This window comes from Suricata suricatta, chromosome 1 (assembly GCF_006229205.1).
Source record: "Suricata suricatta isolate VVHF042 chromosome 1, meerkat_22Aug2017_6uvM2_HiC, whole genome shotgun sequence".
NCBI classification, from domain to species: Eukaryota; Metazoa; Chordata; class Mammalia; order Carnivora; family Herpestidae; genus Suricata; species Suricata suricatta.
In genome coordinates, this window is record NC_043700.1 from 791404 (window position 1) to 809468 (window position 18065).

The window sequence follows — 18065 nt, forward strand, 5'->3', positions numbered from 1 at the left end:
TGCACCTAGGGGGACGGGTCCTAGAGGACGTGCACCTAGGGGGACGGGTCCTAGAGGCCGTGCATCTAAGGGGACAGATCCTAGAGGACGTGCACCTGGGGGGACCTAAAGGGTCCTAGAGGAGGTGGCAGCAGGTGAGAGCCGGGCCAGCATTCCGTAGCCACCCTTTCCTCAAGGCAGTCTGCTGGGTCTGCACATAGGGTCTGCGAGAAAGGGAGCGGGAAGACCGTGAGCTCTGTTGGTCTCAGAATCTTCCAGACGCCACTCTGAGGGATGCAAGGGAGCGAGGAGCAGACATCTTGGCGGTTTTGAGGTGCTGACGAGGGTGACCAGGGTTGGCCCCTGGAGCGCCACGGCCTCCGGCGGGGCAGGGGACCTCCCTGGAGGCAGCTGGCGCTCACCTGGCCTTGGCCAGGGCCACGTTCAGGGAGACGCAGCGGGCGGGGCAGGGGACAGGAGCGTGTGGTCAAAACCACGAGAGAGGAGAGCAGGGGTGTGTCCACAGGCACAGAGGACACTGATGTTACCGGACAAGGAGTATCCGGGGCTCGATTAAGGTGCTCACAAAAATGGGGGGGGGATGGAGAAAAACTGAAGAATTAGAGAATTTCACCAGATAAGAGTTCAGCACGAGAGAGAAGTGGAAGCTGCCCGAGGGGTGTCCGGAAGGCAGGGTGGGAAGGGCAGGCGAGAGCACACCGGGCACTGGGGCCCGGGAGAAGGGGGTGCCGTCGTGGCTGGCGTCCAGGCTGGGGCACTGGGGCCGCGTCCAGGCGTGACCGCCGGGAGCTCTTCAGAGTGGGTAAAGGCAGTCAGGTCCTAGACTAGAAACTGTGAACTTGCAGCAGGACTGAGGCGGGACAAGCCGCAGCCAGAGATCAGCGCGCTCAGACCCTGAGAACGCTGGGGGCGAGGAGGGACCCCATGGGCAGTGGGGTCCGAGGGTGGCCACTCGGCACAAACAGGGGGCCTTTGCTCCCCGGCCGCTCGGCCACTCTGCAGAGCTCGGCCGGGTCCCTGTGGCCCAGCCTCGCGTCTGGACGGTGTTGTGTGAGATCCGTGCACGTGGACGCGGGCCCCCGCTGTCCTCCAGCAAGTAGCCTGTTGTGGACGGGTCGGTGCTCTGCTCTGACCACAGCTCCTGGCGGCCGCGAGCATCCCAGACGGCTCTGCTCGCCCTAAGTGGAAACGTGTTACGCCTGAAGTTACAAGACTACGCATGAACACGTGTTTCTGATGGCCCTGGTTTCGTTTAGGGGTCTCCAAGGACGCGGGCTCAGCTGTCCCCCTGCAGACCACTCAGGAGCTGTTTAAGCATCTTGACCGGCACGGCCTGTCCCCCTCAGATGTGCTCCTGCTGGATCACATGAAAAGGCTGTTACTTTTGCAAGACACTGAAAGACTGAAGCAAGCCCTGGAAACGTTCCCAGAACGCTGCACGCTGCCGCCTGGTAGGTACTGAGCACTCAGCCACCCGCGGTGCACCCACTCGCATCCGCGTTTGCCCCGGAAACCCTGCGCTCTCGCAGGGCAGAGAGGAGGCCCATGTGCGCCGGGGGGGGAGCAGAGGAATGTGCTCCTCGTGTCCCTGCGGCTGGACAAATAATTCACACGTCAGGGGCCCCTGGGGCTCAGCCCGCTCAGCGTCCGACTCTTGGTTTTGGCTCAGGTCATGATCTCACGATTCCTGAGTTCGAGCCCCACGCTGGGCTCTGTGCTGACAGTACGGAGCCTGCTTGGGATTCTCTCTCTCTCTCTCTCTGCCCCTCCCTCGCTCACACTGTCTCTCTCAAATATAAAAACTTAAAAATTAATACTAATAATTCGCATGACCGATGCAGAAAAGCCTGCACAACCTGATTTTCCAGACTTGGGAGCTATGAACCAGTAGTCTCTCGGGCCATATGTCATCAGATAAAATCGCTCCTTCCTTCCTTCTCCACCACGGCATTGCCAGGAGGTAAATTTCTCCCAGCCCCTGAAACCCGGAAGAAAGGTGGACTCTCGGGTTTTCTCCTGTGTGCTCACGAGACCTCGGTTGTCCACACCAGCTGTCAGGTGCCCGAATCTTCCCGACACCGGGGCGGTGACTTGGGGGTAGCTTGAAATGGGCTCTGGTGGAGACGCCAGGCCACACGAACGTGCAGACCCCGAGCCTCAGAAAGTCGGGGTCTGTTCCGGAGTGCCCCTCCCCTGCAGGCCCGAACAGGCACTGGGCACACGTGTTGAGCGGATGAAGGAAGGGGTCCTGCCGATTTCTTGGGGGGAACGCCGTGAGGCCGGCCCACCCGGGGGGCTTGGCTGCAGCCCCGGAGCCCGGACATGCCGTCAGGAGAAAGGACAGTGACCGGGTACAGGCAGGCGCCGCTGTGCTGGGTGTGATGGGGACCACCCGCTCCTTCTCACGTTGAGGAGTCCGGGCAGAGCTGGGGTCCGGGAGGAGCCGGCTGGTGGAGCTTCTCTCTCCTCCGCTCCGCTTGCAGGACCGGGGCAGACCAGAGCCTGCCCTTGGGTGCTGCATCCCGGCAGGGAGGCGAAGGCAAGGTGAGGGCACGAACATGCCGTGTACGCGGTGGGCAGCAGCTGGCAGAGAAGGAATCCGTGGGAGGGGATGTTCTAGCAGCCGGGGACAAATGCATGGGGTGGAGCGTGTCGGGCGCCGTGTGGTAGGAGCAGGTGCCGGGTGTGGACAGCCAGGATGGAGGGCTGCCTGGCAGTGGTGTCAGCCTGTGTGAAGTGGAGCCAAGGCACGAGCAAGACCCAGGCTGTTGAGTTGAGACCAGAGTGAAGCGTCAGGAGCAGGAGGCTGGGGGCTTGCATGTGCCCTGGGTGAGGGAGGCCCCACCAGAGGGGAGGCGGGGGGCTTGCGTGTGCCCTGGGTGAGGGAGGCCGTTGGAGGGGACGCCGGGGGCTTGCGTGTGCCCTGGGTGAGGGAGGCCGCCGGAGGGGAGGCCGGGGGCTTGCGTGTGCCCTGGGTGAGGGAGGCCGCCGGAGGGGAGGCAGGGGGCTTGCGTGTGCCCTGGGTGAGGGAGGCCGCCGGAGGGGAGGCCGGGGGCTTGCATGTGCCCTGGGTGAGGCCGCTATGACACTCAGGGAGAGACTGGGACCTTGAGCGCCGGGGTCACATGCTGACTGGACAGACACCCAGGTTGGGGACTTAGTGGGGCCCTTCACGAAGCAGAGAGGGTGGAGCCTGGAGACCCAGCCCGGGGCCTTGGCAGGGGGAGGCAGGGGGCGCCTGGAGGGAGGGGTGGCGCGGCGTGGGAAAGGCTGCCGGGCCCAGGGCCCTTCTGCCCAGGAGCCGGGCTTGCAGGGCCCAGGGCAGCCACAGCTTGCTTGGACGAGGCAGTCCAGGGTCCGCCTTGATTGTCCTAGTCTGAGCATTTAACACATTTAAGTTTCCATAATCAAGTTTTTTCTCAAATTGTGAAAAGCCAGTTTTATTAAGTTAAACGAATACAAAGTTTTGATGAGATAAGAATAAGTCACTTAAAATTTTTTTAATTTGGGGGGCACCTGGGTGGCTCAGTCGGTTGAGCATCTGACTCTTGGTTTCAGCTCAGGTCCTGATCCTGGGTCGTGGGATCGAGCCCCGCGTCAGGCTCCATGCTGAGCGAGGAGGCTGCTTGGGATTCGCTCTCTCTGCCCCTCCCCCCTCCCGTGCGCACTCCCTCTTTCTGTCTCTAAATTAGAAAGTAATAAGATAAGCTTCATTTAAAAATGTTCTTTAATTTTTGCCCCATTCCTCTCACAGAGGCCTTTTTCATGCCCTGCTCTGAAATGTGTCAGGAGAGTTTTCAGCAGTAACCGGGGATTTAGCAGAAACGCATCTCTCGGTTTCTTATACTAAAACCATCGGACGAGTTTTGTCTACAAGTGCCCTTACTTCAGCGATCGGGTGGTAAAACTCACATCTGAAGCACTTTTCTTACAAGTGGATTCCCTTTTGTGTGTGTAGGATACATTTAAAAATTTTTTAAGTTTTTTATTTTATTACTTATTGTTTTCAGAAAGAGAGAGTGAGCAGGGGAGAGGCAGATGGAAAGGGAGAGAGTCCCAAGCAGACTCCGCACTGGCAGCACAGAGCCCAGTGCAGGGCTCGAACTCACAAACTGAGGGATCGCGACCTGAGCTGAAACTGAGAGTCGACGCTTAACCGACTGAGCTGCTCAGGCGTCCCTGCATTTAAAATGTTTCTGTTTTGGGGCGCCCGGGGGCTCAGTCAGCTAAGCGTCCGGCTTCGGCTCAGCTCATGATCTCACAGTCCGTGGGTTCAAGCCCCATGTCAGGCTCTGTGCTGACAGCTCAGAGCCTGGAGCCTACTGCAGTTTCTCTATCTCCCTCTCTCTCTGACCTTCCCCTGCTTGCACTGTTTCTCTCTGTCTCTCAAAAATAAATAAAAAGCATTAAAGAAAAAAAATGTTTCTATTTCAGCTGTTTTGTTAAAACAAAACAGAAGAAGTTATAAACAGCGAAGCTGCGTCTTCGCACCTCGGCGTGTCCGCCCCAGACCTTTCCCTGGAGGTGTTGTGGGAGAGCAGGTGCGCCGTCTGCGGGCCGGGCCTGGGGGGCCGCGTCCTGGAACCGGGCACGGGCCCTCACCGCCGGCTCAGTCGGTGCTGTTGCTGACGCTCGCTGTGCCGTGCGGCCGGGCCCTGGACCGTGTGCCCTCAAGCTCAGTGCGTGTGTCCGCAGCGGGCGGACGAAGCTCGGCTCAGCACGTACGTGTGCACACGTTACCACCAGTATCGGCTGCCATCATGCGTGTCACGCCGCCCTGCTGTCCGCCTCGCATGGGAGGGAGGGGCCAGCATTCTCTCCGAGGAGCGCGGGCCTCAGGGGTCAGGCCGCTGGCCCGGGCCGAAGGGCGCCTTCGGAGTGGCCTTGGCCGTGTGCCACTCTCTGCTCGGAGCGGGACCTCCCAGGGGCCCCGGCTGCGGCCAGCCTGGCCAGCAGGTGGCTTGCAGGCAGCTTCCAGGGCGGTGCCTGCTTGGAGAGGGTCGGGGAGGCCACTGTGCATGGTGGCAGCCTGCGACGTGACAGAGTGGTCAGGAGGCCTGCGCCTTTAAGAGTCTGCACTGGAGGACGGACCGGCCCTAAGGCGGGAGAGGGGCCTGTGGAGCCAGAGGCCGGTGTGGGCGCCGAGGAGCGTGTGGGGCACTCCTACGTCAGCACCTGTGGTCCCACATCCCCGAGTCCCCGCGACCTCATGTCCCCACTTAGGATCCTGCTTCCGACTTGCCAGCAGCCCTCACCTGCGACCCACACCGCTGTCTGCCCTGGCCTTCAGTTTGCCTGGGCTCTTCCTTGAGCCCGTGATCAACGTGACGCCGCACCCGGATATTCTGAAGGGCCGGGGGTCACCGTGACCCGGCACCCGGATATTCTGAAGGGCCGGGGGTCACCGTGACCCGGCACCCGGATATTCTGAAGGTCCCAGTGTCACCGTGACCCGGCACCCGGATATTCTGAAGGGCCAGGTGTCACCGTGACCCTGTACCTGGATATTCTGAAGTGCCAGGTGTCACCGTGACGCTGCACCTGGATATTCTGAAGGGCCAGGTGTCACTGTGACCCTGCGCCTGGATGTTCTGAAGGGCCCGGTGTCACCGTGACCCTGCGCCTGGATGTTCTGAAGGGCCAGGTGTCACCGTGACGCTGTACCCGGATATTCTGAAGGGCCAGGTGTCACCGTGACGCTGCACCCAGATATTCTGAAGGGCAGGTGTCACCATGACTCTGCACCTGGGTTTCCTGAAGGTCCAACACCTGGTGGACCAACAGGGCCCTCACCCACAGGAGGCACAGACATCCAGAATGTGCCATGTTCTGTGCCATGATGGTGCCACATGTCACCGTCAGCACCATTTTTATGCCAGAATTGTGCTTTTGTTAGATCTATTGCAGGTTTTACTCTGAGTCTATAGACTAATAATATCTACAAAACAATAAAATATAATTTTTATTTTGGGACTTTCTTGTTCGATTTTATTTTTTGTTTTATTTTGCGTTTGCTTTCCAGACCATACCAGAGTGCTCTTGGCCTTCTTTAACTACTGGATCAAACACATCCTTCCTGAGAAACAGTGAATAAAATCGGTGCGTCTATCTGAGAAGAGCTAACATTTAGGAAGAAAATGTGAAAGGCACACATGAACTTGGCGGGGACGTGATTCCTGCGTACGAAGAAGATGGGATTCCGTACGTTCCTTCGCAGCCCAAGTCCTGGGAGCTCCGGGTGCTTCTCCGCATGTGATTTCTTTGTGTGCGGTGCACAGGGCGCAAGGTGCGATCCGAGACTCTAGATGAGAAGCTGGGATAAAGTGGAAAACGTGCACTTATCTAAAATTGCTGGTCTCGATTATTACACGGGGATCCTGTGTTTCTGCTTCTGGTAAAAATTGAAAATGGACGTTCTACAGTTTGAAGCGGTTATTTTGAAGCTACAGTTTGAAGCGGTTATTTATTTTTATAGCGTTTAAATTGCTTTGTATTTGCAAGTCTGTGTTCTAAGAACACCTGACGTGACATTAAATGCTCTGGTGTCAGGAGCTTGGATCTAGCTGAACTCTGAATTTGTTATTTTCTTCCTTGTTTCCTCTTCTCTGCTTTGAGAATGTCCGGAACATCATCCTTCTGTTTTGATCTTTCCTGTTGTCCTGGTGACAGTCACCTAGGTTTAGGACTACTGGCTTTTTTTAAACACCTGTCAACTGACAACACTTTTTAAAAAATATTTTTTTAATGTTTATTTATTTTTTGAGAGACAGAGCATGAGTTGGGGAGGGGCAGAGAGAGAGGGAGACACAGAATCCGAAGCAGGCTCCAGGCTCTGAGCTGTCAGCACAGAGCCCAACGCGGGGCTTGAACTCACAAATCACAAGACCATGACCTGAGCCAAAGTCGGACGCTCAACCGACTGAGCCACTCAGGCACCCCATCAACCGACACACATATTAGGAAATCATTGCTCTGTCTATGAAAAAGTATTTTTTCTTGTGGTAGAATTGACATAAAATCACCATATGAGCCATTTTTACGGGTGTGTTAAGTGATTCACAGTGTCGCTCAGCCACCCACTGCTTTAAGGCTCAGAAGCACCCCACCGCACGGCACACCGCACTTGCTTGTCCATCATCTGTTGATGACATGTGGGCCGTTTCCCCGGTTTTCCTGTTGTGAATGGTGCCGCCCTGGACATCACACACAGAATCGGGTGGACATTTGTTTTCCCGCCTCCCAGGGGTAGAACTGCCAGCTCTGACGGTCACTCAGCGCATGACTTTATGAGGAACTGGGAGTCTGCCATCCACCGCGGCTGCGCCACGCCACCTCCCAGCAGCCCCCCGCCGAGGCACTGCCTGTTGCCTTGATGGCGGCCCTCTGGGCAGCTGCAGAGCGGGGTCCAGCGGTGCTTTGGGTTTACGTTTCCCTAGCATTGAATGCTTTTCACACGCTTGTCAGCCACTCTCTTTTTCAAAGCAACACCTGGTGATACCATTGTCTGTTAGTGAAATGGATTATTTGTTCTTTTGTCATTGAATTATAAGACTCCTTTTATGTTCTGGATATTAATACCTAATCAGAGAAATTATTTTGAAGTGTTTTTTTTCCCCATTCTGTGACTTGTCTTTTCTCTCTCTTACTACTGTTGTTTGATGCACAATTTGTTTACATATTGATGGAGGCTAACTTACTAATGTTTCCTCTGTTGCTGGTGCTCCTGGTGTTATTTCCAGGAAATAACTGCCAAACTAGTACCATTTTCCCCTGATGTTTTCTCCCAAGAGTTTTTTAGTTCTTTGTAACTCTTAAGTCTTTGATCCATTTTGAGTTAATTTCTATATATGCTGTGAGGTAAGAGTCTGATTTCATTCTTTCGTGTGTGGGTATTCAGTGTTCCCAAGATCGTATGTTGAAAGGTTTGTCCTTTCCCCATCAAATGGTCTTTCACGTGTGTTGAAAATCACTTGATCTTGTATATGAGGGTTTATTCCAGGATTCTCTGTTCGACTCCATCGGTTTATGTGTGTCCTTATGCCAGGACCACACTGTTTTCATTACTGTAGCTTCGTAGAAGATAGGAGATCTTTTTCAAGATCGTTTGGGCTATTTGAGACCCCTGGAGATTCCATATGAAGTTTAGGCTGGGTTTTCTATCGCTGGAAAAGACATCTTTGGTATTTTTATAGGGATTGCATGGGATCTGGAGATCACTTTGGGTGTTATGGCCATTTGAACACTATTATTTAAGTCTTCTATTCCATGAACATGGGATGTCTTTCCATTTATTTCTCTACCTACATTCCCTTTAGTGCTGTTGTGTAGCATCCAGGGGACCAGTCTTTCCTTCATTAAGTTTATTCCTAAGTATTTTATTTCTGATGCGACTGTAAATGAAATTGTTTTCTTAATTTCCTTTTCTAATTGCTCGTCAATAGTATGGACTTGCAGCTGGGTTTTGTATGTTAGTTTTATATCCTGCAACTTTGCTGAATCCATACATTAGCCCTAACCATGGTGTGTGTGTGTGTGTGTGTGTGTGTGTGTGTGTGTGTGTGTGTGTTCTTCAAAGTTCTCTCCACATGAGATCATATCATTGTGAAAGAGGTCATTTTGTCCCTTCCCTTCCAGTTTGGACGCCCCATTCTCCAAAGGTCCCTTTCCCTCACATCCCCCGTGTCCTTCAGAGATACCTGTTCCACTAATAGAACCTTCTGGAGTCAGACTGGGACAGCCAGCATTTGCTGCCAGTTCTGGAGATCGATCACCTTGCAGTTAGCTGCCGTGAAGTGCCCGAGCTTAACAGATATCAGCAGAGCCACTGACCAGGGCAGGACACCTGCATGGGCCCCCACACCCTCGTCAGGAGTGTCACCTGTGTGGGCACCCCCCACACCCTGGGGCAGGCGTGTCAACCTGTGTAGGCACCTCCCTGACGTCACCAACATGGGGATCCCGCCCACCCACTGCATCCTCCTCCCCTGCCACCCGGGAACCGTGCCCCTGCCCACAGGGATAAGGGACCTCTCCGCAGGTGGGCGTCAGCTGCTCACCTTCAAGGACCTCGTGGCCGGCTTCAGGAAACCTGACTTTCTGGTGTACCAGGTTGTAACCCTCCCCACAGGCCTGCGAGGTAATAACTGTGTCTGCCAACATGAAAATACAGATTCATAATTTTCCTGTTAATTCTCAACATCCCATTAATATCCTTTAATAGTGATCAGTTTACGTTAACACGCTGTTGATGGGAGGAAACCCTCCCACCGGCCCGCAGATGGGACACTATGTGGCTTCCTTCTTCCCCGCACACAGCCCTGTAAACCGCCCGCGCCCACCTCCTGCCAGCACCTCCTGGGTCTCCCGTCCTGCGTCTGTTTTCCTGACCACGCTCAGAAATGCAGAGGAACAGGGATGGGATGCGACCGGTGGGAAGGTCGGGGTCAGCCGGCTGTGTCCCCTTCTGATTCCAGACAGAAGAACGCCTCTTCCAGAAAACCCCAGTAAATAAATCCTGCCTCTAACGTGTCAGCACAAATGCGATAATCTGTATCCCCGTGGGGTTGAGGTTGGGCAGTAATTAGATCAATTTATCTTTTATGATAGTGCACAGTATTCACCGAGTTACGTAATCTGCTTTCTGTGAACCGCATTGATCGCGGCAAAGAGAAGCAAGCACTCGGGAAACGGGAGGAATGTTTCTTAGCTCACTGAGCCTGAGCCGGGGCACTGCGTCCCGCAGCCCTGAGGCCGAGAGCCGGGAGGAGGGCGGCACCTCCTGCCCCCGCCCCCGAGCGCTGCGGCGTTTTCAGAGAAAAGCTGTCCTGAGTGCACCTGCACCTGCTTGGCTGATTCTGGATTTTTCTTCCATGTCCAGGACTCTGTCTGGGGAGCGTGTCTCCTCGTGGGGCACGCACTCTTCAGAGTCTGATGAAAGCATCAGACCATCTCCGAGATAAATGTATACACGTGTCTCCCGCCTACACACACACACACACACACACACACACACGCGCGCGCGCGCGCGCAGCCTCAAAGAGGCGTATCCCCCAGTGTGTTAATATTCTACGTCTGTACCACAAATTACCACAAACCAGTGGCTTAAGATCACAGCTGTTTATTTCCTCCCAGCGTCTGGGGTCGGGGCCCGGGCTCCCTGGGTCACGTGCTCCAGGTCTCACTGGACTGTCGGCAGAGCTCTGTTCCTACGGTTTAGGACCGAGGTCCTGGTTTTCTTGCTGGCTGTTGGCTGGGACATCTCTCAGCTGCTTGGGGACCCCCAGGTCCCACCCACAGACCCTTCTGAGTCCCTCCCAGCCTGGCCGTGACCCCTTCAAGGCGGCAGAAGAATCCAGGAGGAACCGAGCTTTGTCAAGGGCTTCCCCTGATGATGTGGCCCACCCGGATGCTCTCCCTTTTGACCAATTTGAACTGATGATTGGGGACCTTCAGGACGTGCAATAATGCAGGCAAGGCTTCCGGTGCTCACGCCTGCCCGTCAGAAAACCTGCCACTTCTCAATGTCCCCCACAAAGATGTTTGGGTCGTGCACACTTAAGTCACAGCACACGGGTGTCCTGTGTCCACGCATGTGAGTCAGCACACACAGGTACCTGGTGTGTGTACACGCAAGAGTCAGCACACGCATGGGTCCGCACACACAGGTGTCATGCAGGTGCCTGGTGTGTGTACACACAAGTCAGCACACACAGGTGTCTGGTGTGTGTACACATGAGTCAGCACACACGAAGTCAGCACACGCAGGTGCCTGGTGTGTGTACACACAAGAGTCAGCACACGCATGGGTCCGCACACACAGGTGTCTGGGACTGTTGTAACAGTGACATGATGACCTCATGGGAGGCTCCCGTCATGGAACCTGCCGCAGAGCAGAGGTTGGAAAGACTTTCCTGACCTCGTTCTGGAAAGCGGAGACGATGAGTCGGCCTCGGCGGGTCGGCTCTCTTACCTGGGAGAGCACGACAGCACTCAGTGCCCTCCACCCCAATTTTTAAAACCCTCCACGAAGTAATGCCTTTCTTACACCTTCTGATTTTATCTTCCTTTTAGCTATTTAAGTACAAATTTCCAGAAAATAATGTTATCACAAATACAGACTCCAGATGTTAAACCCTCTTCTTTTCTTCCTTTTAGCGGATTTCTCAGGGAATACTTTCCTAGAGCGCAAACACCGTGTGCAAAGGCCCCCTTGGCCCAGCCAGTGGGATGCCACCCTCCAGAGAGGGTCCGCGTCACCAGGACCACCTTCCCGCGGGGCTGGCTCCAGGGTTTCCTACCACCAGCCACTGCGCCTTGACCCTTGCTCGTCAGCGCTGGGGACCCCGCGAGTCACTGTGACTGCTCACACTTGGCATGGAGGGGTGTCCGGTGCAGAGCACGCCATCCAGACACGGCTCTGGCGTGTCAGTCGCCGTGGGCCAAAAGCGCTGGAGAAGCAGCAGGCGGACAGGCTCCCCGGAAGCAGGCCGTGACATTTCCCCGCAGGAAGGTGCCCTCCCTGCACTGGAACGCAGCCTTCCTGCCACCAGAGCCCAGCTGAGGCCCAAGGGACGTGGACAGACACACCCGGCAGCATAACCGGGGCTCCTGGCTGTCCTCCCGTCTCCCCACCTCTGCCGCCCGCTCACTGGCCCCCCCCCTGGGTCTTCCTTTTCCCGCTGCAGACTCCACGAGCGCGTACAAACACTAACACTCGCGCCAACCTGAGGCCGGGCAGCATGATGGCCCCTGCCTGGCCAGAGCAGAGACCGGGCCACAGGAGGTCAGAGCAGCCACAGGGAGGGGGTGTGACTCAGGGACTCAGGGAGAGGTCCCTGGGGGAGGGATGTGCGTGGCTCCTAAGGCCAAATACCCGCTATTCCATGAAGGGTGATCCAACAGGCCTTTGTTGGGGCCGCCCTGGGCGCTGTGGCACCTTCTGGACCACGAGGATGATGCCTGTGGTGCCATCTAATAGTCCATTTTTAGGCAAACTGAGTGGCATCGGTGACACGGGACAGCGGGTGCCACACAGAGGGTGAAACAGTGTGGACAAGGTCTGAGGAGGGTCGCCAGGCCTCACCGGGGTGGCCAGCGTGCCGCAGCCACTGCGGAAACACTGTTGGAGGTCCCCGTGCGATGCTCAGAAAGGATGGTCATCGGCCATCCACAGTGCAGTTGGCTTCCAGAACGAATGGCCCACGTCAGCCCCTGACACAAGATCTGGTTTTAATGGCCTTGTCGTGTGGTGGCCACACGCTGGGCAAACTGACAAGACAAGTGGGACTTTCTGTCATGTTCTATTCGTTTCTGAAATGTGGCCTGTGTCTCACGGTCCCACCAAACTCGACTCCATGTGGCTGCGTGGGCACAGCGCAGGAGAGGGCACCCAGGCTGGCGTGAGGGGCCCACGGGGTGCAGGAGCAGAGCTGGGGGGCCGCCGGAGGAAAGGCGGAGGAAGGGGGCCCCACGAGGAGGGCTCCCGGCCTCTCGGGCTCTCACCACGGCCAGGCGGCCAGAGCTGGTGTCTGTTCCTCAGCCCTGCAGGCAGAGGTGCGGCTGGTGTGTGGTGAGCCCCGTCCAGGCCTGAGCGCAGGGACAGGGGCTCTGTGCGGTGCCGTCCCTGCAGGTGCGGGAGGGACGTCAGGCTCTTCCCGCCACACGGGGTGTGCTGGGTACCTGACCGCCCAGGACCCCGGTGCCCCCACCCACTCACGTGCTCTCCATCCGGACAGGGCAAGCTGCACTGAGTAAGCTCCTACTGGTGCTCGCCCGTTGGAGGTGCTGAGACCCCGAGGGTGTGGAGGCAGGATGCCCGTGGCCATGTGTGACCGTGGCCTTTGGTTTTCCATGTTCCTTCCACCGAAGATTGTCAGATGGGATGGATTAACCCAAGTGCAGAAACACTTTGGATCGGACTTTAACCCTTTACAATGTCATGCCCTGTTTACCTCAATGGAGAAAAAAAATCTAGCGAGAGGCTTGGAGACCCATGGGAGGTCTAAAATAGACACAGGGGATGCTTGACTGTCCAGCCAAACGTGCCCCCTGAGGGCAGGACTGGTGCAAACACCGTGCGCTGGGGGCGAGCGGTGCACGCGGCCCTGTGACCGGGTGGCCTCTGTCTCCTGTTTTCATCCTGACTGGGGGTCCTTCCGTGGAAGGTCACATGAAGGTCTTCAGTGCAGGTGGAAAGGAAACTATGAAAAATATAATTGTACCAGTTTTTCTGTTTGTTGTCGGGAGGGGAAAATATACAGAAGGAATAGTTTGCTGGAGCCTGACTGCACCCTCACAGCCCGATTGGAAAGAAATCAAAGAGCTTCCCGCAACAAACGAACTTCCCTGACGCATAGCACAGCCCCAAGGTCGCCCAGAAACACCCGGCAAACACCCGCGTTTGCCCTCTGGCCTGGCCTCCGCTCTTCCAGGAGCTCACCCTGAATTTACATCTCCAACCATGTTTTCGTTACATGTATCACACCCAACACACACATGTTCTTTACAGACTGGGGTACATAATTACATGTGATAGTATGTAACAGGCAGTGCACACGGACAGTACTTGTTGCCAGGGATAAACTTCACATGTTCACCTGGAAGCTTGACCTTCAGAAAAATTGTACCATCACCATCACTGATGCTGTTTCCTATTCCACATCCAACCAACCTGTAAGAATCGGCAATTTGTTGGGGTTTGCTGTTGTATAAAATTATCCATAAGTATTAGGAAAGACTATTAAGATACTCCCCAGTTTTCCCATTCTATAGTGAAATCGCTAAAGAGCTTGCTTTTGAAAATGAGTTACTTTTCATTAAAATGTGTTATTTGTGGGGTGCCTGGGTGGCTCAGGTTAAGCCTCCAACTTTGGCTCAGGTCATGATCTCACGTTCATGGGTTCAAGCCCCGCATCTGGCTCTGCGCTGACAGCTCGGAGCCTGGAACCAGCTTCAGATTCTGTGTCTCCCTCTCTCTCTGCCCCTCCTATGCTCTTGCTCTGTCTGTCTCACTCTCTATCTCAAAAATAAATAAACGTTAATTTTTTTTAGTAAAATGTCATTTGTGTTAACATATGATGGGTTTATTATTCTTTTAAGTAAATTGATACAGACTACTTCTTTCTGTTGTAATTTCTAGCGTGGGGAGCACTGACGGACGTCCACACATGCGCACAGCCCGCGCTGTCCTCACTAACTCCCCGGCGGCCTCCAGGATGCAGGCTACCCGTCGGCACTAAGGTCAACCAGACTCCCGGGGAAGGGCTGATTCCGGGCACGGAGCAGAGGTGCAAGTGCGTCGGAACGTCTTGCTGTTCGGGAAGCACATATGTGCTCAGATATTTAAAAGGACTCATCAGAGTAACAGGGAAGCCAAGTTGGGAATCATGCAAGTGTCCAAGACAGCAATGACAGAAGTGGATGAAAACAGGCCTAATAAGTAGTGACAGTAAAGAAAGGGAGGAGGGAGAAGCCGCCCTTCTTCCAGAAACATGGCCGCTGATCATTCAGAGAAATCTGGATTGCAGAAAGCATTGCCGTCCCCACGAAGGAGGGACTGGGGACAGGGGAGGGTTGGAAGCTGGGGGCGGGGTTTGGAGGAAAAGGGAGTCACGTGGCCCCTCGGCACGCCCCCCCTCCCCCCACCCGGCAGAGCTGAGCCTCTGCAGGACGCAGGACTGACAGCCCCCTGTCGCTGAGGCGGTCCCACGAGGGGGCGAGGGGGCGTTGTGGGAGGCGTCAGGGGGCGGACCCCACACCCTCGGAACTTTCCCCAGTGACGGCAGAGGGCGTCCTTGCTCTTGGGCTTCGCCATGACACTTCGTGGTGTCTGGCTTTCCAGATGATTCAGGGAAGGGAAAGCGTGTGCTGGGGGGGGGGGGTGTCGGTCTAGTGAAAGGCACGTGATCCGTGCTTCCAGCTTCTCCGTGGGAGGGGACGTTCAGACACACAGCCAGGAAGGAAAGGGGTTCGCTTACCCAGGGCCACACGGAAGCCACTCCGTGTGCCTTACTGGCCGCGTGGCTTGTGGTCTGAAAGAAGCAGGGCCGACTGGCTCGCCATCCTGATGGACAGGGTGGGTGCAGAGCCTCCCACGGGGAAGGGGTGCCCCAGGCCTCTCCCTTCAGTGGGCCCCCGAAACCTCCCGTGTCTGCTACCTTCCTGCCAGCCCTGGGGCACTCCGGCCTTCCTTAAGGGCAGTGGGTGACGTCCCCTCTAGGTCCTGGTGGGGGAGACGCTCCCTGGCACTCTGAGCTTCAGGGTGGGGGGTGCCCCCAGGGTGCGGGGAGAGCCCCAGGGTGGGGGGGTGCACTGCGGCCTGCTTCAAGCCTCTAGAGGTTACCACCACCAGGGTCAGCAGCCCTTGCACTGCTGTGCACACAGGAGGCCAGCCTCCCCCTCACATGTCTCCCTGACCCTGACCCTCCCTGTTGGGCTGAGTGACCGCTGCCCCCTAAGGGGGCTTCCTTAGAGCCATGAACTCACCACTCACCACGATGAGAAGGGAGAGGAAGCAAAGGCATCACACCTTTGGAAACCAAAGCCCTTGACAGATCTGGAAAATAAAATCCTAGTCTATTGGTGTAAAAGACAGTGAGCAAAAGGCGTGTACAGATCAAGTGTGATCACATGGGATAAAGTGAGCAGCATGATCAATTCAGCAGCTGGAGTCCAAGAAACAAAAGAAGAGCCAACCAACCAACCACACACTAACCAACCAACCATACACCAACCAACTAACCAGCCACACACTAACCAGACACACACCAACTAACCAGCCACACACTAACCAACTAAGTAACCAGGCACACACCAACACACTAACCAACCACACACCAACCAACTAACCAGCCACACACCAACTAACCAGACACCAACCAACCAACCAGTCACTAACCAACCACATGCTAACCAACTAACCAGCCACACACCAACCAACTAACCACACACCAACCCACTAACCAGCTACACACTAACCAACCAACCAGCCACACACTAACCAGCCACACACTAACCAGACAGTAACCAACTAACCAACCACTCACTAACCAACCACATACTAACCAACTAACCAACCACATACTAACCAACCAACTAAACAGACACACAAACCAGTCACACACCAACTAACCAACCACTCACTAACCAACCATATACTAACCAACCAACCAGCCACTCACGAACCAACCCACTAACCAACCACACACTAACCAACCAACTAACCAGCCACACACTAACCAAAAACTAACCAGGCACACACCAACCCACTAGCCAACTAACCAACCACACACTAAAACCACACACCAAGCAACCACACACCAACTAACCAGCCACACACTAACCAGCTACACACCCACCAACTAACCAACCACACACCAACTCACTAACCAACCACACTAACTAACCAATCAAATAACCACACAACCAACCAACCAACCAACCAACCAACCACACAGCCGAACCACAACAAAGAGCTACCCAGTGTGGCGCGTGTGTGGTTTACAAGAGCACTCACAATTTGAAACATGGAATCTGTGCTTATAAAAATTGGAAGTCTCCGAGAGAAGGCAAAACAAAACTAATGAAATTCGTATTCGATCTTTCAATGTCCACAACTCCAAGAGAGCCCAGGGCCATGCTCCTAGGCACACACAAAACGCTCTTGAGGCCTAGTTATTATCTGCTGTGGCAGCTTCGCAGACAGCCCGTGGCCCTGGGTGCCTGCACACAGGTGGGAGCAGACTGGGAAGGCACGCGGTAGCCACAGCCCCGGGGAGACACGACGGAAGATGCCAGGCCAAGACCAAGAGCCGAGCCCAATTCGCTGCTCTTCCCAAGAACCCAGAACGTGCGCCTAGGACTTGGGCAGCGCTGAGTGCCGCTGTGGACCCAGGCCCTGCAGGGGCCCTTCTGAGGACACAGCGAGAGTGTGGCCCCTGGTTTCTTCCCGTTTACAAAGCTTCTGTCCGGAGTGTGGCTAATAGGCATTTCTAACTGATAAGAAGGTGCCCAAGTTGGCAGAGGTGGAAAATTGTTTACTTTTGTTTAAAAAAAAAAAAAAGGCTCCTTGAGATGCATTTACGCACATCCATATTCAGTTAGGAAACATTCAGCGTTTATTCACAAAATCATTACCCAACACTGACAAAGGGGTTCAGGGAGGCACGTGTCAGGACCAGAATGTGAGGCGACGTGAGGACCCCGCACGAGGCGGGCGGTCCGCAGCTGGGCCGAAGCAAGTGGGATCATGCCCCCCACCCCGCCCTCCGTGAGCCTCGGGATCGCGGGCGCCGGGAAGGGCCTCACGGGGGCGCCACGGAGAGACCAGGCCTGGCCTCGGGGATGCGCTTGCGGGTGCGGCGCCCTGAGCACAGCTGGAGCCGGACCGGCTGGGGCGCCTGCGGGGCAGACTTGGTGTCACCGGCCCCCATTCCCAGCACCGCACAGGACCCCCCTTTAGGAGGCCCGGGCTGAGGGTGGAGCCAGGGGGAAAGCCTCTCCCCTCCCCTCCCCTGGGCTCCTGGCCCTGGGGGTCCCCCCACGGCCCACAGCGGAGCTTCCCAGGCTCAAGGCGGCCACAGGGCCCAGCTGTCGTCCAGGGGCCTGGGACGTCCCCCAGACGGGAGGGGCGCGCCTGCGGACGCTCTGTGCTCCCGGGCGGGGAGTGGGGCGGGGCTCGTTCTCAGCGAGAGGGCGCTGGCCTCCCCCGCCCCCCCCCCCCAGGACGTAGAAGCCACTCCGAATTGTCCAGTTTTCTCTGGGAGCTGCGTCCTCGATCCGGCGAAGCTGGAGGCTCCTGCGCTGCGCACGTGGTGGCCGCGAGATGCCCGTCTTCGGGTCCCTCCAACCCTTGGGAGACGGGAGCAACGCGCTCTGGAGTTTAAACCCCCTTTGTCTACACCCAGGGGGCCAGCTGCATGCGGTCAGTGCTTACGCGCGTGTGTGGTGACTCGGGCCAGCCGTGAACTGCGCGCGGCCGCGTGCACATTCCCGACACACGCGCCGGGCCGACCCGCGGGACGCGCGGGCCTCACACGCATCGGGGCCGAGGGGGCCGGGCTGTTCCC

General features: G+C 56.1%; 1 protein-coding gene across 1 annotated transcript in view; it reads left to right on the plus strand.

Annotated features, from left to right (window-relative positions):
• The window catches only part of ERICH1 (glutamate rich 1), a 43923-nt gene extending 37355 nt beyond the window's left edge, over positions 1–6568 (plus strand). The window contains exons 7-8 of the mRNA XM_029933342.1: positions 1257–1451; positions 6023–6568. Coding sequence (XP_029789202.1) covers positions 1257–1451; positions 6023–6090 — 263 coding nt within the window. The 3' untranslated portion in view covers positions 6091–6568. The remainder of the gene's footprint in view (positions 1–1256; positions 1452–6022) is intronic.
• Positions 6569–18065: the final 11497 nt, after the last annotated feature.